We start from the raw sequence: 24,311 nt of genomic DNA, 5'->3' as shown, positions 1-24,311 counted from the left end.
CTATACAGCAGTGTGTCGCACTAGGCAGGGAAGTTGTGTGGACGCAACATATAGGAGATCTCGGAGACCTGCCACAGAGGTTAAGAATTCCAAAGACTTGGAGAGGAGTACTCTGGGTCACAAACTGGCTTACTCCCTACCACCCATCTCTTGCCTCTCCAGGCAAAGAATGGACTTGATTAGGCCCTCATTCCAGGGAGCAAACGGGCAATAGGGCTCTCAGCTGGAATACAAGGTGCCTGGCTACCCACAGAAAGAAAAAATGGGTCAGTGGAATAAAAGAAGGGAAGTCACTGGGCATGTTTTTGGGGAAAGGATGAGAGAATATCATCTTATAATTATAAAATGCACCTCAGGATCTATATGGAAACTGACTATTCGTATTCTCCTTGATCCTCACGGAGCACGCACACACACACACACACACACACACACACACACACACACACACACACACACACACACACACACACACACACACACACACACACACACTCAATGTGAAACCTTTGGATAGTACTCTATGCACACTAAGCCTTCAAACTCAAAGGTATATACTATACATACTATAATAAAATGAAAATATTAAAAGTCAAGTACACGGTTTCCTCCCTTAGGCTTGAATCCAATTCTTGCAGCAGGTAGGGCCAAAACCATCTTTGGAGATGCAGCCTTCATTAGAAGCATGGGTTTTGGAATAGCCTCCCTGAAGACTGTATTACAACTGATCAATGCTTACTTGGCCAAATGCTGATGAAATATTGAGCAGAGTCTAAAGGTCTGAAGAATGTCTGCTTTCTAAAACAAACCTTCATATTGGGAGGAGGTAACATCTCATCCTTTTGCAAAATATATTAACTGAAAGGTCAACATAGCTCTGATATTTGTACTGGGACATTCATTTATATGGTTCTGAAAGATGAAATTATCCACATTTTCAAAAACTGCTAACTAGTATAATATAGAGGTTCGGACAAATACTGAACAAGTGGAATTAAACTCGGACTATAATCAAATAAAAATCTTTTCTGGCCTTGAAGTACACAAATACATTTTCACAATGACCTGCAAGCTGGTCATAGCTAGCTAGATAGGCCAGTTTGTTGATAAACTTTCTCATAAAAAGTCAGTTAATGTTGAAACATCTACTACTTTTTGATTCAGAAGTGCATTACATGCTGCATTATAGCTACTAGTAATGTGATTTACTGCTGTTTCTGCAAATTTGGCCCAAGTCTTAAAAAAAAAAAAAAAAAAAACGCATCATTTCATATATTCTATTTAGCAATAAAACACATTTCTGGTAGTTCGTGCAGAGCACTGAAGCAATGACTAGTCAATGGACTTCATCTTATGGCTTACGTTTTGGTCCCCAGAGCCTCCATTTGCCTACTCTGCAACTCTGAGCAACTCACAACGCTCCTAGGCTGTGGCTAAAATTAATTCACCTGGATCAGTTCACTAACCCCCAATAAACAAATTAAAAGAACTAAATAATTGCATGAATAGGGACTGAAGGCTTCCTTTATGTACACTAGGGTACCAAACTAGCAAGTAAACAAGCTTTCCAAAACTAGAGTTGTTGTCGTGTCTTTCGGCTTTTCCCGGTTAGGGGTCGCCACAGTGGAACTCCAGTCTGCTAATGATTGGCAGTAGAATTTTACGTGCCGAGTTGCCGGCCCTGACGCAAAACCTTCAACGAAGGTACGCCCATTCACGCATGTCTCCACACAGAAGACACTCTAGCTGAGAATCGAACAGGACAACGTCTTACTGTGAGGCGACAACGCTACCGCAGCACCACCACCGCAGTGAAGGTATCTTTACTACATTAAGGGGAATGATGATGCACATTTAACTACAAACCAAACTGCATAAGCAAGGACAATGGATGCTTTGTGACACATACGAGAAGATTTCCCTCTAGTCCAGGTACAGCACAGGAAGGGACTGTGTGTACTTCATAGCAAACCTTACGCAGTGAAGGCAGAGGCAAAGCAAACTCCCATGTATATCACATCAGTTATAGGTAGGGGATACAACAGAATTACTTAACTTTCACTGAACTACAAACCAAGCAGACTTTTGTAAGTATAAAATAAACATGTTCAATCGAAATATGTGCAGTTAAATGGGAAATTCACATTTTCTAGGCTCTTCAGTAATAGTTTACTTGCATCTTATTTTCTATGACAATAAAAATTACACAAAGCAATTACCTATATTATCAGCATCTTCTAGGTCTTTTAACAACTGCTGAGAAACTTCAATTACCATCTGAATGTTGCCAAAGAGGCCATCAAAGTCCACATTTTGCAGCTGAAAAGGGATAAAAAAGTGATTAGTTACTGACTTGCACCATTCTATTAACATTTAAATTAACTGTCACATAGCAATTACGCACAGGCAAGATGCCAATTTACAAAAACGTATTCCACTGGCTAAGGGAACTCTTACACAACTATAGCAATGGGTCGCAACTCTGACAACTTCCATCTGTAAATTACTGAAACTTTGAGCATGTCAAATAATCAGACCAAAGCTTCCAAATCGCATTAAGAGAGACTTTACCCATGTACTGGAAGTAACAAGTGGTATATCAAAACTGCAGTGTTAGTAGGGCCCACAATGCCAAGAAAGCCCATTACGAGAGGTTCTGTCTAGGAAGCACAACACTAAAATGTTGCATTACGTATAATCTTGAACTATTTTCATTTTGCTAGTCACTCTGAAACTGGGTCTGTCAGGTCAGTGGTGACATGAAGTGTATCACAGCCCCAGTTCTGTGCGGCATCAGGGGCAGTGTACATAACTACTGCACAGTGACTGCATCTAGAAATTTATATATGTACCCTGGCCTGCAGGAACAGGAAACCAAACCATAATTAATGTACTTCAATATAGTGTATGCATGGAGAAACTTCTCTGCACACTATGGCAAAAACAAAGAACCTGAAACTTAGCAATGCATAATGAATTAGGTACTTGGTAGCTGTAGCATGTACTTCAACACTAAATCCTACGCCACTGCTGCAGTGTGCTGCACATACTAACTTCAGACCTTATTTCAATAACTTATTTCATCAAAATGTATTTAAAAATTATGGAAAACATACAACAAAAACACAAAACAGAGGTTTCCAAACTGCTTAACCACATCCCTTCATTCTACCTCGATTCCAAGTAGATCAGTTAAAGAACATTTGTTTTGTAGTTCAAGGCCATATCTGGAATGCCGGAGGATTCTAAGCGCAAGTGGGAAGGAACATATAAAAGATACAGTTCTCTCACCTTCAAGACTCATCTTGTCCCCTCATGTATCAGCAGACAAAATTTAAAGTCCTTCCTGACTCAAGATGTTATGTAGTCATATACTGTCCTCAAGACCCCTTATCAAAATGATGAGTTTCAGTTGCAGTTCCTGAAACTTCAAAATCTAAACTGCAGTTTCATAGAAAACACAATGAATGCTGAATGCGTAAAGCAGGTTTTGCAGGGGGGTTTCAACCCTCCACACTACCTAACCTAGGTAACTGCATTCCCCAAACTCCTGCTAGTTATATACACTAACTACAAGGCTGCCTTACTTCTGAGTTTGAGGGGAGTACTCCAAAACATTGCAACCTTTGACTCATAATACACTCAAAATATCTACAATTATGGTCTCACTTTTCTGAGGAATGCAAAGTACAATACTACCATTAAGTGCTGTATACAGTTTAAAGAGATAAAAAGTACAGTTGTGTACCTACCATAAATGTAGATGTTAGAGTGTATTCACTGTTGCAGTCATTACACTTGGGTTATCCTGCTGGCAGGCTACCCGCAGTCGGCCTTAATTCCAAAGTCCTGGTCCGGCGTCGGTTGCTGTCGCCTCTTCCCTGACGTCAGTGCGCCAGGGGTATAAAAGATACAGCCGACGCCATTTTCTTCAGTTTTTCTTGCCCTAGATGTCAGGTGCTCTCAAAAGGGTAGGCTAAAAATTCGGCTCATAAAAAAGCATGCACTAACATAAACATTACCTTCATCTACAAGCAAATACACCACATAGGAAAAGTACAGATAAGTCCCAGCAATGAAAGGGGGATGGAGGGAGGGTAACCTGGACTGCAACAGTGAATACACTCTTAACATCTACATTTATGTTAGGTACGCAACTGTACTATGTTCATCGTGTTTCACTGTTGCAGTCATTACACTTGGGTTGAATCCCAAAGCTGAGGTAGGGTGGCTGGGCCTAGATAGAATTAGGAGTGGCTATGAGGCCCTGCAGAACTGCAGTGGCGAAGCCTGCTCTGGATTTAGAGTAAAGCGATAAGTGGTAGTGCTTTGTAAAAGTGTGCATTGAAGTCCAAGTTGCAGCCTCCAAAATGTCCTTGGTTTGTACTCCTCTGAGGAAGGCTGCTGAAGTGGCTGCTGCTCTGGTTGAATGTGGCCTAATGCCCTTAGGCACTGATTTGCCATGTTGTGAACAGCAGAAACGAATGCAGTGTCCTATCCATTTTGAAATAGTCTGCTTTGAAATAGCTTTTCCATGCGATCCTGCAGCATATGCCACTAAGAGCTGCTCAGTCTTTCTGAAGGCTTCAGTTTTGTCCAAGTAGAAGCGTAGCTGTCTGTGTATGTCCAAAGAATGCAGAAGTCTCTCCCCCTTATTCTGTGGGTTTGGATAAAAGGTAGGCAAATGAATGGTTTGGTTAAGAGCCACACTGGGCACTACCTTAGGCATAAATGTTGGGTTTATCCTTAGAGAAACCCTGCCCGAATAGAAAATAATAAAAGGTTCCACAGCCATTAGTGCCTGTAACTCTGAGACTCTTCTTGCCGAGGTTATTGCCAGGAGCAGAGCTGTTTTCCATGATAAGTATTTTATGTCAGCTGTAGTGGCTGGCTCAAAAGGAGGCAGTGTGAGTTTTTCCAAGACAAAATTGAGGTCCCATGCAGGTGTTGGAGCTCTCCTTGGAGGTCTTATGTTTTTGGACCCTCTGAGGTACTGCCTTAGCAGTGGATGTGAAAAAATAGGTGGATCCGTATTGTAATGAGCTGAAATGGCAGAGGCATGGATCTTAACTGATGAGAAGGATAGGCCTTTCTCCAGCATCTCAGTTAGGTATTGTAAAATCTGAGGGATATTTGGTACAAGCGTGTCCATTCCTAGTGCCTGGTTCCAAGCACATAATCTCTTCCATTTTTCTGTACAAGATTTTCTAGAGCTGGGTCTCCTGGCCTCCAAAATAACATCCATAACGGCTTTACAGAGAAGTGAGTTCTGAATGGTTACATCATCAGCCATGCAGCCAGATTTAGGGTTCTGAGTTGGCTGTGCAGGATCTGATTGTTTTGTTGGGTCAGCAAATGAGGAATCTGAGGCAACGTCCAGCATGGGCCTTGAGACAAGCTCTTTAGGATTGGGTACCAGTGCTGGCGTGGCCAGTTTAGGGCAATCAGTATCAATTTTGGCTTCTCTTGTCTGACCTTTAGGAGTACCTTGGGGAGGAGAGGCAGTGGAGGAAAGGCATAAACTGTAAGGGTTTTCCAGCTGAATGATAGGGCATCCACTTTCCATGCTTGTTTGTGACAAGTCTTTGTGCAGAATCTCTGTAGTTGGCAGTTGTGCGGGGAGGCAAATAGATATGTGTCTGGGCATCCCCATTTCCTTGTTATCGTGTTGAAGATTTGTGGATCTACTTTCCATGCTTGTTTGTGATAAGTCCTTGTGCAGAATATCTGTTGTTGGCAGTTGTGCGGGGAGGCAAATAAATCTATGTCTGGGCATCCCTGTTTCCTTGTTATCATGTTGAAGATTTGTAGATCTAGTTTCCACTCGTGAGGATCCTTGAGATTTCTGCTTAGTTCATCTGCCAGAGTATTTGTCTTTCCTGGCAGGAATTGTGCTTGCAGGTGTACTTGATAAGTCAATGCTGTGTTCCACAAAGTCATGGTTTGTCTGCAGAGGGGGTAGGAATGTGTGCCTCCCTGCTTGTTTATATACCACATGACTGTAGTATTGTCCGTCTTTACCAGTACTTGTCCTGGATGAAGTAGATCCGTGAAGGCTGTCAGGGCATTCTGAACAGCTAGCATCTCTTTTTGATTGATATGAAGATGCATTTGGCTTGCTGGCCATGCTCCCTGAATGCATTTTCCTGCCATGTGGCCCCCAGGCATAATCTGATGCATCTGTTGTTAGTGTCTGCCTGGCAGTGGGTAGAGTGAATGGCTGTCCCTTGTTGTGGTGACAGGCCTGTGCTCACCATCAAAACTCCTGTTGCAGGCAGGGAATGAGGGTAATTCATGTTTCCAGGCTGTGGCAATGTTGAGTCCAAACACTTTTTAGATACCATTGTAGTTTCCTCATATGCAGTCTTGCATATGGAATTAGTAGAATGCAGGATGCCATGAAGCCCAAAGGCTGCAGAATTTTTCTTGCAGATAACTGGGTCTTTGTTGCCAACATTTCGAAGTAAGAAGTCAGTTGTCTTTGTTTGTCTGGCATGAGATAAGCCATCTGGGCAGTTGTATTTAAACTTGCACCCAGGAATATTATCTCTTGAGAGGGCACAAGTTTTGATTTCTTTTTGTTTACCGTGTACCCTAGGCAAATTAGTAATCTTGGTACAAACGCCAGATGCCTCAGTAGAATGTCTTTGTTCTCTGCTTGAATAAGGCAGTCGTCCAAGTAAGGATATATTTGAATTCCCCTTTGTCTGCAGAAAGCAATTATTGGTGCCAGGCATTTTGTGAAGACCCTGGGCGCAGTAGATAAGCCAAAGGGCAGTGCAGATAATTGGTAGTGCATTGATCCAGCTATGAATCTGAGGTATAGTCTGCAAGATTGTCTGATTGGGACATGCAGGTATGCCTCTTTTAGGTCCAAAGTTACAAGCCAAGCCTTCTTGCCCAGCATGGGCAGAAGCTGCTGCAGAGTCAACATTTTGAATTTTGGAACGTCCAGAAAAGTGTTTAGAATAGACAGGTCCAGAATCGGTCTCCATGCTTTGTCCTTTCTGGGTACCAGGAATAGTCTTGAGTAAAATCCTTGTCCCTGCTCTTGCTGTGGTACTAGATGAATGGCCCTCGTGTCCATGAGGGATGTAACTTGCATTTGTGCCTCTGCCCATTGACTTTGTGGCAGGTCTGGCATACCTTTTGCCTTTGGCAGGGTGTGAAAGTGGAAACTGTAGCCACGGGACACTATATTCAAGACCCATTTGTCCTGGGTGATTATATGCCAATTTTGTGAAAAAAGTGCTAGTTTTCCCCTTAAGGGGGCTGCCAAAAGATAAGTGCTTGGTACTGGCAGAAGAAAGTCATTGGGACTGTTTTCTATATGGCTGTGACTTGTCTTCTCTGCTTTTGGAGGTAGAAGCACCCCATTGTTTAGGCCTGTATGAGCCTTGGGGCTGGGCTCTGCCTCTAGGGCGTCTGTATCTGCCACTTTGTGGCCTGTCTGACACTGGAAAGGACCAATTCTTTGAAGGCCAGTTCCTGCTAAATCTGGGTGGTTGTACCTGTAAGAAATCCTTAACTGTCTGCATAGATTTCGCTTTATCCTCCATTTTCTTCAACACCTCTTCTGCCTTAACACCAAAGTATCATGCTGTAAAGGGGCATCCAATAATTTTGCTTTAACATGATCAGGCAGATTTTGTTCCTTTAACCAAGCATGCCTTCTAATGACAGTACCCGTAACAGCGTCCCTGCAAGAGGCCTCCAGTGAATCAAAACCACATTGCAAAGTATGTTTTCCCACTTGTTCAGCTGCATGCAACAAATTTTGCATTTCCTTGTTATCTGGACATTCAGAATTTGGCAACATTTTCTGTTTTAGCAGTGACATTAAATATTGCTGATATTTAAGCATATGAAACTGACAATTTAAAGCCCTTGCAGCCAAGGTAGCAGAAGTGTAAACTTTTGTCCCCATCTGTCCAGTGCCCTAGAATCCCTATCAGAGGGGACAGGGTTTTTCACAGTGGAAGCTTTGACCCCTTTGGGACCCTGAGATATAGTTTCTGGGTCAGCAGCAGGGTTTTTATATATAAATTTGTGGTAATCTGGAACCCTGTAGTATCTGTCTGGCTTAACAGGTGCAGGGGGTAAAGAGTCAAGAGACAGGCTGGACTCTGAAAATACATCATCTACTATCTCTAGAACAGGTGGAATAGCAAGAAGTCTGTGCTGAGGTAGTAAAAGAAAGTATCTGAGCCTTTTCTTAGATTCTGAGTAATCTTGTCTCTCCCAGTGAAAAGTGCTCCCTCATGGTGTGAAGGGTTTCCCCAAAAGAATAATCCTCAGGAGGAGAGGCTGAAGGAAGAGAGGCTGAAGGAATAGACTCTTCAGCATCAGAATCCTCATATGGAGGAAGGGAGTATCCCTGCTCAGAGGAGGAGTCAGAGGAAATGGAAACCTGATTTGAAGATTCATATTCTGTCTCTTGCCTAGGCCTCTTATCAGGAGGGGGATGGGAACCCCTGATCAAAGTAATTAGATCTTCGGCCATTTTAAGCATCTGTTTTTTAGGCATGGAAATCTGTGCAGGAGAATGCTGTACTTGTTTCTTTGTCTTTAGAGCTGCTTTAGTCTTTGCCTTTGAAGCTGGCTTAACATATAACTGTGTAGGTCTGAAAACACCCTCAGAAGCCGATGCCTGCTCAGCAGCTCCGGACCCATCTGAGGGAATAGTTTCCGAATGTCCAATACCTTGAGTATCCAGAGGCCTAGTCGGCTCCACGTGGGAGTCGGAAGCAGCCTGTGGCTCTGAGATAGCGGGCGTCAGGGGCTGCGAAAGCGCCTCACTGAGAACCGGTGAACCGGCGACTGGCCTAGCGGAGGCTTCATCGTCGGTTTTGGACCTCTGATGCCTATCCTTTTCCTTGCGCTTTTTAAAAACTCCGGTTGTCAGCTGTTCCAACGGCATTATATAATTAAATCTTCGGCCAAAGTAATGAAAAGCAAAATTGTACAGACGCCTAATAGTGCGTTGGTTAAATCTAGCAAAAAACCGACAGCTAGCAACGTCGTGGTCAAGGCCTATGCAAGGAATACAGTAAGAATGAAAATCCTTATGAGGTATTTGCTTCCCACAAGAAATACAATTGTTAACTTTTTCTGACATCAGTCTGGAGCAAGAAAAAAGTTTCCCCAATGGGGTACTTAGCTTTAATGAAGACTTCGGATCTGAAATTCGGACTTGAAAATCTCAGAAGTCGGCCGGCCGGCACTTGAGAACTGCTTTTGCTTCAGGCACCGCGTGGCAAGAAAGACTGAAGAAAATGGAAGAAAGACTGAAGAAAATGGCGTTGGCTGCATCTTTTATACCCCGCCCTGGCACACTGACATCAGGGAAGAGGTGACAGCAACTGACGCTGGACCAGGACTTTGGAATTCAGGCCGACTGCGGGTAGCCTGCCAGCAGGATAACCCAAGTGTAATGACTGCAACAGTGAAACATGAACATCAGGGATATACTGTAACTAAAGAGCCCACAGCATTTAACAAACCAAGTAAACGGATGTTAATGGCAAAAACTAGTAAGTACTGAGAGGCATTATACTAAAGCATCCCTGGCAAGAACCTTCACCATCACTGGCTAATTTATGTTTACTGGAGAAAAGTGGGGACCCATATCATATATGTTCAGGCAAGCTCTTACAGCTCTTGTCACAGCTCTATCAGTTACCATATACTTTAGATGGACAGGTGTGTAACTCCAAAAAGGGATACTAGTGCAAGAAATTAAATAAGAAAAAGTTTGCAATTTGATTTACTACTCAAGTCAGCCAAGAAGTTATCCTGGGGTTCCTCAGTCAGGTTGTTTTTTGCAGAACACGTCGGGTTCACAATACAGTACTAAACCAAAAATAATCAGAAAAACAAATTACAGTTATTGCATTCTCCATATAGACTACTGTGTTACTCCTATCAACAGTAAATATGAAAGCATATAACCATAATCAGGAATGTAAAGGAATATCAAATAATATGGACAACAATAATAGTGCAAAGGATGTAAATTACAGCATATTTAAGTAGATTACAAAAACAAGAAATATGGGCAAATAAAATGAAGTGGCGTAAATGTGGTTATACTTAGGTGGGACATATAGGAAGTAACTATGTTCATTCACCTGCTAAGTATTTTCAGAGTAAACAGTATGCCTCTGGAACATATCATCCTGGACTTGACTCGAAACTATAACTGTATTCTCACAGTAAAAATGTTAGGAATAGTCTGCCCAAGTGAGAACAGTAAAGTATTTAGAGGGTTATTTAATACATACTAGCAGATTGCTGGGAAGAACTCCAGGCAATATCTTCTTGAAACAATAGTCACAATCTGAATCCAAGGGAGGCTTTCCAATAGTGTTTAGATGCCAACTTCTGGACAGCACACCCAGCTGCACAAATTTAAAAATGCAGCAATAGCCCGCCATCTCACTGCTCCTGGCTTCCTCTCAGTATCATGGTCAGAAGACCATAATGAAAGTGCTTCTCAAAGCAGCTCTGAAAGTCACCATTCCCTTAAAGGAAGGCAAATGTCAGGTGTCAGAGTGTCACTAAAGAACTAATGATGTGACGACTAGTGTGCGTCTGCATGGGGGACCCAGCAGGAGTTCAATGACTTCTAGGAAGGGACTCTAACCCTATTAAACAATACAGAGTAACAATAAATCAGCAACAATGTAATAATTACAATTTATAAAAGAAGATGCCCAGAACATAGTTATTTTCATAATACATCTCATTCTTAGATGCCATAGTTTAAGCAGTACCATTTACAAAAGATGCATACACAGGACAGTGTAGCTTTTGGGCAAAAATGTGTTACAGGAACACTCCTGGAGCAAGGCCACAGAGTTATTACCTTTGGGAATGAACCTTAACATGACACTGAGTAGGCTTTGTGTACAAAGAGTGGTAAAAGACACCGTAATCACATACCACGTGGTGATTATATTTCACATAAGGGTTGCTGTGACACAGATGCAGTACTTTGCATTTTCCACCACTGAACCATAAAGTACAGTTGTGTACACTTACCATAAATGTAGATGTTCAAGTGTATTCACTGTTGCAGTCATCACACTTAGATTATCTGACTGCAGGTAGCCCTCAGTCGGCCCGAATACCACCGACTTAGCATTTCTGCATCAGTTGCCGTCGCTCCAAGACTGACGTCAGGTCATCAGGGGTATAAAAACAGGCAGCCGATGCCATTACATCAGTTTTTCTTGCCCCAAATGTCAGGACCCCCCCCCCCCCAAAAGGGAGCCAAGTTATGGTGGAGGAAAACACCATCAGTAAAAAGTAAATACCAATACCCATACCCCGGGGGGGGGGGTAAAAGGCCTAGAGAGGTTTAGGAGAGACAGAGAGAGACCAGGAGGTTGGAGGGAGAGAGGAAAACCAGGACTGCAACAGCGAATACACTCGAACATCTACATTTATGGTAATTGTACACAACTGTACTATGTTCTTCGTGTTTCACTGTTGCAGTCATCACACTTGGGTGGATTCCCAAAGCTGAAGAAGGGTGGAGGCAGTCAGGAAGAGTTAGGGCTGGCTAGAATGCCCTAACTCTTCCTGACAGCCTCCACCCTTCTTTAGCTTTGAGAATCCACCCATAGCTGAAGAAGGGTGGAGGCAGTCAGGAAGAGTTAGGGCTGGTTAGAATGCCCTGCAGGACTACTGTTGCAAAGCCTGCCCTGGATTTGGAGAAGATAGGCAAATGGTAGTGCTTGGTGAAAGTGTGTACTGAACTCCAGGTAGCAGCTTCAGGGATGCCCTGGTAGGGACTCCCCTGAGAAATGCAGTGGAGGTAGATGTTGCCCTAGTGGAGTCTGTTCTGACCCCCTACGGGGTTGGTTTCCCATGGTGCTTGTAGCAGAAATGGATGCAATGTGCTATCCATTTAGATACAGTTTGCTTAGAAATGGCCTTGCCCTCTGCCCCAGTTGCAAAGCTGACTAATAGCTGGTCTGATTTTCTGAACGCCTTAGTCCTAGCCAGGTAAAATCTGAGCTGTCTGTGCATGTCCAAGTAGTGCAATATCCTTTCCCCTTTATTTTGAGGATTAGGGAAAAAGGCTGGCAAATGTATGGATTGATTGAGAGCCACACTGGACACCACTTTAGGCATAAAGGAAGGGTTTGTCCTGAGAGAGACCCTGTCAGCATGGAAAATAATGAAGGGTTCCACAGCCGTAAGTGCTTGTAGTTCAGACACTCTTCTAGCTGAACTGATGGCTAGAAGCAATGCTGTTTTCCAAGAGAGGAATTTTAAGTCTGCTGATGCTGCAAGCTCAAAGGGTGGAAGTGTGAGCTTTTCCAGTGCAAAGTTAAGGTCCCAAACAGGGGTGGGTGCTCTCCTTGGTGGCCTTAAGTTGTTTGCCCATCTCAGGAGCTGTTTGATAAGAGGGTGCGGGAAGAGAGTTGGCTCAGTGTTGTAATGAGTCGAAATGGCTGAGGCATGAAACTTAATGGAAGAGAAGGACAGGCCTTTGTGGAGTAGATCTACGTAATCCAAAATTAAAGGCAGGGAGGGCAGAGTTGTATCCCCTCCTTTAGCTAGGCCCCATGAGCAGTATCTTTTCCACTTATCAGCATAGGATTTCCTTATACTGGGTCTTCTGGCTTCAAGAATGACATCCAGCACCTGTTTGCTTACAGCTGCTGGGATAGGATTCAAGGGATAAGCCAGGCTGCAAGCTTTAGGGTTTGCAGGTGCGGATGCAAAATCTGCCCCCCCTGCTGAGAGAGCAGGGTAGGGTTCAGATGTAGGTGCCATGGTGACACCGATGTCAAGCTGCGCAGAAGTGGGTACCAGTGCTGGCGTGGCCATTCCGGGGCAATCAGAATTGTCCTCGGTCTGTCCTGTCTTATTTTGAGTAATACTCTTGAGAGAAGGGGCACGGGTGGAAATGCATAAACTGAGAGATTTACCCACTGAAAAGATAGAGCATCCACTTTCCATGCCCTGCTGTGAGGGTTCCTGGTGCAGAATTTGCTGAGCTGGTGGTTGTAGGGGGAGGCAAAAAGGTCCACCTCTGGGGTCCCCCATTTCTGAATCAGAAGTTTGAAGGTGCTGGGCTCTAACTGCCACTTGTATGGGTCTAGAAGATTTCTGCTTAAGTCTGCCAGTGAATTTTGATTGCCTGGCAGGAATTGAACTTGCAGATGGACTTGTATGTCTAATGCAGTGTTCCATAGAGCCATGGCTAGCCTGCAGAATGGGTAGGAATGTGTTCCCCCCTGCTTCCCTGCTTGCTGATGTACCACATAACTGTGGTGTTGTCTGTTTTTATTAGAAGATGTCCTGGAAAGAGTAGGGATCTGAAAGCTGTCAGGGCATTCTGCACAGCTAGCATCTCTTTTTGGTTGATGTGCAGTTGAATTTAACTTGGGATCCAGTTGCCCTGAATGCATTTGTCGTCCATGTGTGCTTCTCAGGCATAGTCTGATGCATCTGTGGTTAGGGTCTGGGCAGCTTGGGGTTGAGTAAAGGGCAGTCCCTTGTTGAGGGTGCATGCTTCTGCCCACCAAAGAAACTCTGTCCTTAGATAGGGTATGTTTCCAGGTCCTGAGAATATTGGCACCAAAGACTTTTTAAGTACCACTGAAGTTTCCTCATATGCAGTGTTGCATATGAAATTAGCAGTACACATGAGGCCATGAACCCTAGGACCTGCAGTATTTTTCTAGTGGATAGCTGTGTTCTGGTGGCTATTTGTTTGAAGTAGGCTGTCAGATAAACTTGTTTTTCTAAAATGAGGAATGCCATCTGGGATGTTGTGTCCAAGCTTGCTCCCAGGAATACAATCCTTTGACTGTGTACCAGTTTTGATTTATTTTCGTTGATGGTGTACCCAAGGGAAGTGAGGAGGTTTTTCACAAATGTCAGGTGCTGCAACAGCAATTCCTGACTGTCCGCCTGAATCAGGTAGTTGTCCAAGTATGGGTAAATTTGGATATTTCTCTGCCTGCAGTATGCAATGGCTGGAGCCAGGCATTTTGTGAATACTCCGGGTGCAGTGGATAAGCCAAAGGGAAGTGCTGAGAACTGATAATGCATAGACCCAGCCCTGAAACATAGATACTTCCTGCATGATTCCCTTATAGAGATGTGCAGATAGGCTTCTTTTAAGTCTAGGGTGACTAACCAGGCATCCTTGGTTAGCAGAAGTAGAAGCTGTTGCAGGGTAAGCATTTTGAATTTTGGTACCACCAAGAAGGTGTTGAGAATTGAAAGATCCAGGATTGGGCACCAAGAGCCCTCTTTTCTGGGTACCAGGAAGAGTCTGGAATATAATCCTTGACCTATCTGTTCCACTGGAACCGACTGAATAGCTCTGAGAGCAGGGATAAAACTTGGTTTTGAGCCTCTGCCCACTGGTTTGGAGGCAGGTCTGGGAACCCCCTTGGGGTTGGCAGTGAGTGGAAGTAAAATTTGTACCCATGGGATACAGAGGACCCATCGCTATTGTGTGATGGACATCCAGTTTTTTGCATGAAGGGCAGGTTTTCCTCCTAGGGGCACAAGCAATTGGGCAGAGGTGGGGAGTGGAGTGGAAGACATTATGAGTTTTTTTCCATAAGGAGGTGGCTTACCACTCCCTGCTTTGGGGGTGGGGCCACTCCATTGCTTAGATCTCTGTATATCCTGAGACTGTAATACGGGTGGTCTGTTTCTCCTGGGCCTGGTTTGAGATGGCTGGGAGGGGTCTGGAAAGGACCAGTGTTTGGAAGGGCAATGCCTACTAAATCTAGGGGGTTGTGCTTGTAAGAATTCTTGAACAGTCTGCATAGACTTAGCTTTTTCTTTCATCTTTTTAAGAACCTCTTCTGCTTTGGTGCCAAACTGTCCTTGTTCAAAGGAGCATCTAATAACTTTGATTTGACGTGGTCTGGCAAGGTCTGCTCCTTGAGCCAAGCATGTCTTCTCAGTACAGAACCAGTGACTGCTGCCCGGCAAGATGCCTCTAGGGCGTCAAAGCCACACTGCAAAGTATGCTTGCTGACTTGGCTTGCAGAGTGCATAAGCTCCTGCAATTCCTTATTTTCTGCACAGTCTGTAAAGGTTGCCACCTTTTGTTTAATAAGTTCCATAATATGTTGCTGGTATCTCAGCATGTGAAACTGACAATTTAATGACTTAATAGCAAGAGTAGCAGAGGTATATACCTTCTTACCCCATCTGTCCAAAGCTCTGGAATCCCTGTCCGAAGGGGTGAGGTTCTTGGCTGTAGCTGCCTTGATACCTTTAGGCTCCTGGGAAATGGTCTCTGGGTCAGCAGAAGGATTCTTGAAAATAAATTTGTGAGTGTAAGGTACTATGTAGTACCCGTCTGGTTTCCTAGGAGCAGGAGGTAAAGTATCAGGAGAAAGATTGGATTCCATAAAAACATCAACAACCTCCAGGACAGGAGGTATTGCTAAAAGTTTGTGCTGTGGCAAATCTAGGAATTCCCCGAGTCTCTTTTTGGACTGAGGATAGTCCTGGCATTCCCAGTGAAATGTATGTAAGGCTTCACCAAAAGAAAAATCCTCTGGAGGGGAGGCAGAGGGAATGGATTCCTCTGCATCTGAATCCTCATAAGCAGATAAAGGCATGTCTTCATAATCAGATACCTCAAAGTCATCGGACTCCTGGTCTGTTGAAGCTGCAGAGGACCGGTCTCTTTTGTAATAAGGTCTTCTGCCATTCTAAGCATTTGTCACTGAGGCACTGGAGAAGGTGCATGCGCGTTGGTTGTCTGTTTTCTAGGCATAGCGCATACTCTTGGCCTAAGAAACTCAGTAGTTTTAGATAAAGAAGTTGTCGGTTTGAGTTGAACATCGGTAGTGCGAAGAACTGCCTCAGAAGCCGGTGCCTGCATAGCGGCTCCGGACCAAAACAAGGTAGAGACATCTGCCGGTTCCATAGTTGAAGAACAGTCTCATGGCATACCAGACTCTGAATGGATCTCAGTAGAGGCCTGCAAATCCACAGAAGCAGGCATCAGGGGCTGCAAAAGCACCTCACTGAGTACTGGCGACTAGCTTAATGGAAGCGTCGGCAGCGTTGGACCTATGCGGTCTGTCTCTGTCTTTATCCTTACGTTTTTTCGGAATATCTGTAGTTAGATGGCTTATCGAAGCCATTTCAGAATAAGGAGATTGAGAGCGGAAGAATTTTGCAACAAAGAGAGCCTGACAAAGAATGGTTCGGGCATTGAACGAGGCACAAAACAGACAGCGAGGAACATCATGGTCTGGGCCTAAACAGGTGGCGCAGTAAGAATGAAAATCTCTGTGTGGTATTTGCTTTCCACAGGCAAGACAACTGTTAACTTTTTCTGACATCGGTTAGAGCAAGAAAAAAGGATCTCCAACAGGGTACTTAGCTTTAAAAGACTTTAGGATTACTCAATTCGTAAACGAAAATTCAGGTAGCAGCCGACCGGTACTTGCGAACTGCTTTGCTTCAGGCTCCTCGGCAAAAAAGACTGATGTAATGGCGTTGGCTGCTTGTTTTTATACACCTGATGTCAGTCCTGGAGCGACAGCAACCGATGCAGAAATACTAAGTCTCAGATATTTGGGCCAACTGAGGTCTACCTGCAGGCAGATAACCCAAGTGTGATGACTGCAACAGTGAAACACAAAGAACATCTTGTACCTTTCTGTCCACAGTGTTATCATTTACAAATCCTTCTCCACACTCATCTTATATCAGCAAAAGATTGATCCTAATCTCTGTTCCTTCAGGCATGTCCATCTCCCAACTCTTGCCGACTTTGTAACAGCACATTTTATTTTTGTCTCATAGTTTTGCTCTGTCTTTTGTAAAATGTTTGATTTTCTGGTAAATCACTGAGGATTACACTCAGTAAATGAATGCCACACATTAGTGTTTCATACTTCATATTATTGTCAAACTGCACATCGATGTAAAACCAGCTGTACTATTAACATTTTAAGTAAATGAGAATAATTAAAAAAATGACTGATGTAGGGCCTTTGGGTGCCTTTATTATTGGCTTTGTCTAGATGTCTTGAGCAAAGAAGTTGAGAGGTATGGATGTCAGAAATGAACACACCCGTTAGGACCCAGGGCTGACACACGCATTACAGCAACAAAAACAGGTGCAGCAGTGGAAGATGCACATGTGCACACTGTGTGTGGGCTCACGAAGAAACTACAGCAATGACATTAACATCCATGGCAATGAAAAATATAACTTGGGCAAAACGCAACTCAAATACAGGGAAACAATATTATAGTTTATTATAATTCTTAGAGTAAATGTAATTCTGAAGTTGTTTATGTAACTGAATATGTATTAGTGATTTTATACATGGAAAACTAAAAAAAAAAAAGCACCAGAGCTATGAGGTACACACAAGATGGGAGATGTGGACAACAAAATTCTCAACACGAACAACTCAGAGGTGCATCATTCTCATACCTCAGCATCAGCCAGTGTCAGAGCAGAGCAAGTACCAGCCAGTGTCAGTGGAGAGCAAACTTCAGCCAGTGTCACAGCAATTGGGTCATTAGCCAGTTTCAGAGCACAGTGAGCATCAGCCGGTGTCACAGGCAAGTGAGCACCAGCCAGTGTCATAGGCGATTGAGCATCAACCAGTGTCACAGCACAATGAGCATCAACCAGTGTCATAGCACAACGAGCACCAGCCAGTGTCACTACAGAGCAAACAGGGCATTAGGCAGTGTCAGAGCAAAACGAGCACCAGCCAGTGTCACTGGAGAGCGAGAATCAGCCAGTGTCACAGGACAGCAAGCATCAGCCAGTGTCAGAGCAATCAGGGCATTAGCCATTTTCAGAGCACAGTGAGCACCAGCCAGCCAGTGTCAGAGCACAGTGAGCACCAGCCAGTGTCAGAGCACAGTGAGCACCAGCCAGTATCATAGGAGAGTGAGCATCAACCAGTGTCACAGCACAACGAGCACCAGCCAGTGTCACTACAGAGAAAACAAGGCATTAGGCAGTGTCAGAGCAGAGCAAGCATCAGCCAGTGTCATAGCAATCAGGGCATTAGCCAGTGTCAGAGCACAGTGAGTATCAGCCAGTGTCACAGGAGAGCAAGCATCAGCCAGTGTCACAGGAGAGTGAGCATCAACCAGTGTCACAGTACAAGGAGCACCAGCCAGTGTCACAGGAGAGCGAGCATCAACCGGTGTCAGAGCATACCAATCTGGACAGCTAACTAACACAGGCATTAACATTTTTGTTGCATCCTGTTTTAGACAGTGACATAGGTGCCCACATTAAAACCACAGTAACATTTTTTTCATGCAGTATGTTTGTTTTTAACAATTGTCATTCACTTCAAAATTACAAAAATTGATGAATTCCTGCATTTCCTTAAACTCCAAACACCTCCTCCTCCTGAACACAAGTAACACATACTGTTAAGATACAAGAAGTTTTTGGTAGTATAGTCTGAATGCCAACAATGACAAAAAAGTCAATGACAGGCCATTTATCAGGTCAAGTATCCATCTTAAAGAAAACAGAAAATTAATATGATAGCATTTCATTAACTATAACCAGTCCTGGCACATGATAGTGTACACCTCTTTGATTAGGTTAGCATGGTTTGATATGGCATTTTAAATGTGTGCAGTTCTTTGCTATTTTAAGTACAACACCATGAACAAAGTCAGCTGACCTAAAGCACGTGCTGTTTTACAGCCTGAATTTCTTTAGTATGATACAGTCAATTTTCATCTTTTTGTGATTTTACTTGACATCTGGTGCCCATTAGCTGCTCTCCCTTTCAAGGTCAGGTGTTACCTGTGAAACTGTCCGCTATTTGTTGACGTAGCTTTAGTGAGTTGGAAAGACCTAGTATCTGAACTAAGTAGACTAGAGGTTGGTGAACGGGAGAGCAGACAGGTGCTGATGCTACAGAGTGCAAGTAAAGATAAAGTACAGTTTTGTACTTACCATAAATGTAGATGTCCGATAGGTATGCATCTGCAGTCCTTACATATGGGTTGTCCTGCCTCAGGCAGCCCTTCGGTCGGCCGGATTCCAAAGTCTGGGTCCGGCATCGGCTGACGTTGCTTTCTCCCCGACGTCAGAGCGCCTGGGGTATAAAAGCGTCAGCTGACGCCATCTTCCTCAGTTTTTCTTGCCCCAGTTGCCAGGTGCCCTCTAAGGAAGGCTAAATTTGGAGAGATGCAAAAAATTCCAAACATGCACAGTAATATAAAACAAATACACCATAATAGATAACCCCAGCTAGCTGTAAGAGGGATAAGTACCCAGGAAATACCACAGAGGGGAAGGAGGGAGGGTAAACCTGACTGCAGATGCATACCTATCGGACATCTACATTTATGGTAGGTAGAAAACTGTACTATGTCCTTCAAGGATGCATCCGCAGTCCTTACATATGGGTAGAATACCATAGCTAAACTGGGGGTGGTAGGATCCAAGAAAAGGATGGTGTAGCTAAAATGTCCTGCAGGACTGCCGTAGCAAAACCTGCTCTGGATCTGGAATATAAGGGTAAGTTATAATGCTTGGAAAATGTATGCACGGAGCTCCATGTAGCAGCTCCTAAAATGTCCTTGGTAGCCACCCCTCTTAAGAAAGCTGTGGAGGTGGCTGTGGCTCTGGTGGAATGAGGTCTAATGTTAGCTGGCACAGTTTTGCCATGAAAAGAGTAACAGAATCGAATGCAATTCCCTATCCATTTTGAAATTGTCTGTTTGGAAATTGCTTTTCCTTGTACACCAGCAGCATATGCTACAAGTAGCTGGTCAGATTTTCTGTAAGTCTTAGTTCTGTCCAAGTAGTAGCGCAACTGTCTGTGAATGTCCAGAGTATGCAGAAGTTTCTCCCCTTTGTTTTGTGGATTTGGAAAGAAGGTAGGCAGGTGAATAGCTTGGTTCAGTGAGACCCTGGATACCACCTTTGGCATGAATGAAGGATTGGTTCTCAGTGAGACTCTGTCCTGATGAAAAATAAGAAATGGTTGTACTGCCATGAGGGCCTGCAACTCAGATACTCTTCTTGCTGAGGTTACGGCCAGAAGGAAGGCAGTCTTCCAAGACAGGAACTGTAGTTCTGAAGATGCTGCTGGCTCAAAGGGAGGTAGAGTTAATTTTTCCAACATGAAGTTAAGGTCCCATGTACGCACTGGTGGTTTCCTTGGAGGATTGAAGTTTTTAATTCCCCTTAGAAACTGCCTCAGGAGAGGATGAGAGAAGACAGGTGGATCAGTATTGTATTCTGCTGAAATTGCTGAAGCATGAATTTTTATGGAAGAGTAAGAAAGGCCATTGTGGAGCATTTCTGCCAAGTATTCCAGGATATGTGCCAAGTTCATCACTGTCGCATCTAGGCCCTTTGTGGTGCTCCAAGTGCAAAATCTTTTCCATTTTGCTGAATAAGCCTTTCTTGTGGAAGGCCGGCGAGCTTCCATGATGATGTCCTTCACTGTCTTGGATAGCTTATCCTGGTGAGGAGTCAAGGTATTCTCCAGGCTGTCAGCTGCAAGGTTTTCAGGCGGGAGTGCAGAGTTTTGTAATTGTGTTGTGTCAGAAGAAGTGGCCATTGTGGTAGAGGCCATGGTTTCGTGCATGACATGCTCCTTAACAGTGGGTACCAGTGCTGTCTGGGCCAGTCCGGAGCTATCAGAATCACTTTGGGCTGCTCTGTCCTGATCTTCAGTAAGACCTTGGTCATTAATGGAAGTGGTGGGAATGCATACACTGTTAGAGTATTCCAGCTGAAAGAGAGGGCGTCCACTTTCCATGCTTGTGGGTGGTATGTCCTTGAGCAGAATTTCCTCAGCTGATGGTTGTGGTGGGAGGCAAAAAGATCTATGTCCGGCCTCCCCCATGATTGTGTTATCTGAAGGAAGATGTCTGGGTGCAGCATCCATTCGTGTAGATCCATGATATTTCTGCTTAGGCTGTCCGCCAGTATATTGTCTTTTCCTGGCACAAACTGGGATTGCAGCTCTATATTGATTTTTAGGGAAAGTTCCCAAAGATTCATTGCCAGCCTGCAAAGAGGGTAGGAATGGGTACCTCCTTGCTTGTTTATGTACCACATAACTGTGGTATTGTCTGTCCTTATTAGCAGGTGTCCTTGATGCAGAAAATGTTTGAAGGCCTCGATTGCATGTATCGCCGCCAGCATTTTCTTTTGGTTTATGTGCATGCGCAATTCTTTCTGTGTCCATAGTCCTTGAATGCATCTGCCCTCCATGTGTGCTCCCCATCCATGGTCTGAAGCATCCGTTGTAATGGTTTGGCTGATTATTGGTTTGCTGAAGGGCAGACCCCTGTTTGACTGGCTTGCTTGAGCCCACCACAGAAATTCCTTTTGAAGGCATGGGATGAGTGGTATCAAAGCTTCTAGGCTGTGACTGTGCTGACACCATAAACTCCTTAGGTACCATTGTAGTTTCCTCATATGTAGCCTTGCTTGTGGGATTAGACGAATGCAAGATGCCATGTAACCCAGGGCCTGCAGGATTTTCCTTGCAGTCAGCTGAGTTTGTCTTGTCAGATTTTTGAAATAATCCGGTAGTTGCCTTTGTTTTTCTTCCGTGAGAAAAGCCATTTGGGTGGTTGTATCTAGTTTTGCACCCAGAAAAGTTATCCTTTGGGATGGAACAAGTCTCGATTTGTGAATGTTGACTGTATATCCCACAGCCTGAAGTAGGTGGATGGCATAATTCAAGTGTTTTACCAAAGTTTTTTGGCTGTCCGCTTGTATAAGGCAGTCGTCCAGATATGGGTATATTTGAATCCCCTGAAGTCTGCAGTGTGCAATTACTGATGCCAGGCATTTCATGAATACTCTGGGCGCAGTAGATAAGCCAAAGGGCAATGCTGAGAATTGATAATGCTCTGAACCTGCAAGAAATCTGAGGTGTCTTCTGCAACTTTGTCTGATAGGGACATGCAGGTATGCCTCCTTGAGGTATAGAGTTACCAGCCAAGACCCCTTGCCCAGCATGGGAAGGAGTTGCTGGAGGGTCAGCATTTTGAATTTTGGCACAATGAGGTAAGTATTCAGTGCGGACAAGTCGAGAATAGGCCTCCATTGTTTTTCTTTTCTTGGGACAAGGAATAGTCTGGAATAAAATCCTTGGCCTTGTTCTGTGAGAGGAACCTTTTCTATAGCTTTCATTTGCAATAGGTTGGAAATTTGTTTTAAAGCCTCTGCCCTTTGATTTGGTGGCAGGTTTGGCATGCCTTTTCTTTTTGGTAATGTATGAAAATGGAACCTGTAGCCTTTGTCTATTATTTGCAGTGTCCATTTGTCCCTTGTAATACTGTGCCAATTTTTTGAGAATAAAGATAGCTTTCCACCCAAAGGTGCTTCCAATTGAGCCCTGGTTGGCGGGGTCAAGGTAAAGTCATTGAGTCTGTCCCTGTGCAGCAGTTGTAGGTCCTGCACTACCTCTCTGGTTAGGAGGCTGCCATTGCCGTCCTCTGTAGGAGCCTCTAGCTTGCCCTCTACCTCTGGCACGCTTGTTCTTTCCTCTTTGAAATCTCTCTGTGTCTGGAAAGGACCAATTCTTAGAGGGCCAATTTCTGCTGAATCTTGGTGGTTGGACCTGGAGAAAATCTTTGACTGTTTGCACAGATTTAGCCTTTTCCTGAAATTTCTTTAAGACCTCCAGAGCAGTGGAACCAAATAACTTTTGCTTTTCCAGTGGTGCATCCAGAAGCTTTGCTTTAACATGATCTGGCAGAGTTTGTTCCTTCAGCCAGGCATGCCTACGTATGACTGCACCTGTCATTGCTGACCTACATGAAGCTTCCAATGCATCATAACCACACTGCAAGAAATGGTTGCTAACCTGCTGGGAGTTATGTACCAGATCCTGAAGTGACTTGCGATCTAGGTGTTCAGATGAAGACAGTTTTTTATGCAATTCATCTAACAAATACTCTTGGTACTGTATCATATGGAATTGACAATTTAATGCCCTCATAGAAAGAGTGGAAGAAGTATACACTTTTTTACCCCATCTCTCTCTAAAGCCCTGGACTCCCTTTCAGAGGGGAGTGGATTTTTAGTAGTGGCAGCTGCAACCCCTTTTAGGGCCCTGGGAAATAGTTTCAGGGTCAGCAGAGTGGGCCTTGTAAAGGAAATGATCCGAGTCCGGGACCCTGTAGTACCTATCTGGTTTGACAGGAGCCAGAGGAAGGGAGTCAGGGGTAATGCTAGACTCAGAGTACACATCATCAATGACATTCAAAACAGGTGGAACAGCCAAAGGTCTATGTTGAGGTAAATGCAAAAAGGTCCTTAATCTCTTCCTGGAATCAGAAAAATCCTGGCCCTGCCATTTGAAATGCTCTCTCATGGAGTGAAGGGTCTCCCCAAAGGACAGTTCTTCAGGAGGGGAGGCAGAGGGAATAGATTCCTCTGCATCAGAATCCTCGTAGGCCGTAAAGGCCTCCTCCTGGTAGTCTGAAAGAACACAGCCATCTGAGGCCTCATCAGAGGACTGGGGATCAGAGGGCTCAACCCTGGGCCTTTTGTCTAGAGGAGGCTGAGAGCCCCTAATTAAGGAAATAAGGTCCTCAGCTAAGCTTAAAATCTGTGAACCTGTAGTGGATCCCTGGGGAATAGCCTTGGGAGTCAGAGATTTTGGCTGTTTTGCAGCTTTAGCCCTTGTGAATGCCTTTATGGACATGGATACAGGAGGCCTGGCTGCTCCACGAGCTGGTGTAGTTTTGTCTAGGGAAATGGTGTCGGATGTTTCCTGAACACCGGTTTCTGAAGGAAATTCTATAACCGACTCAGAAGAGGCCTCCGGGGCCGAGGTTGTCGGTTGTGCGGTTTCGACGGTCGGAAGTACCAAGGACTCGGTTTCAGCCGAGACCGAGACACTCGCGGTAGGCCTAGGCATGGTTTCAGCTGAAACTACGGTCCGCGTGTCGGTCCTTGTCCTTCTGTTTTTTGGTTAAATGAGAAGTCGGAGTTTCCGACAGCATATTGTAACAGTAACTAGCCCCAAAAAATTCCTCTGCAAACTCCGCCCGACACCTAAGAGTGCGTCGGTTGAAGGAGGCACAGGCTATACAGGCCAAGACATCGTGGTCTGGGCCTAAGCAGGGGAGGCAGTAAGAATGGAAATCCTTATGAGGTATTTGTTTCCCACAAGTTAAGCAATTATTAACTTTAAGCGTTTGATCTGACATCGGTTGAGGCAAGAAAGAGTCCCCAATGGGGCACTTAGCTTTTGAAGTCTTCGGTAGCTGAAGTTACAGGAGCTGGCCGACCGGCACTTACGAACTGCTTCTGCTTCGGGCACCACGCGGCAAGA

At 44.4% G+C, this 24,311-nt stretch overlaps 1 protein-coding gene across 8 annotated transcripts in view; it reads right to left on the bottom strand.

The window, feature by feature from the left end:
- LOC122789279 (dynamin binding protein) overlaps positions 1 to 24,311 on the bottom strand; it is a 1,317,438-nt gene that overhangs the window by 280,331 nt on the left and 1,012,796 nt on the right. For all 8 annotated transcript variants that reach the window (XM_044056581.1, XM_044056587.1, XM_044056586.1 and 5 more), the window contains one exon: positions 2,220 to 2,319. In XM_044056581.1, the coding sequence (XP_043912516.1) occupies positions 2,220 to 2,319 (100 nt within the window). The remainder of the gene's footprint in view (positions 1 to 2,219; positions 2,320 to 24,311) is intronic.

The sequence above is a fragment of the Protopterus annectens genome, chromosome 14.part0 (genome assembly GCF_019279795.1).
Source record: "Protopterus annectens isolate FY-2018-M chromosome 14.part0, PAN1.0, whole genome shotgun sequence".
In the NCBI taxonomy this organism is placed as follows: domain Eukaryota; kingdom Metazoa; phylum Chordata; order Ceratodontiformes; family Protopteridae; genus Protopterus; species Protopterus annectens.
The sequence above is the reverse complement of the archived record's forward strand: the minus strand, read 5'-3'. Positions and strand labels throughout refer to the sequence as shown.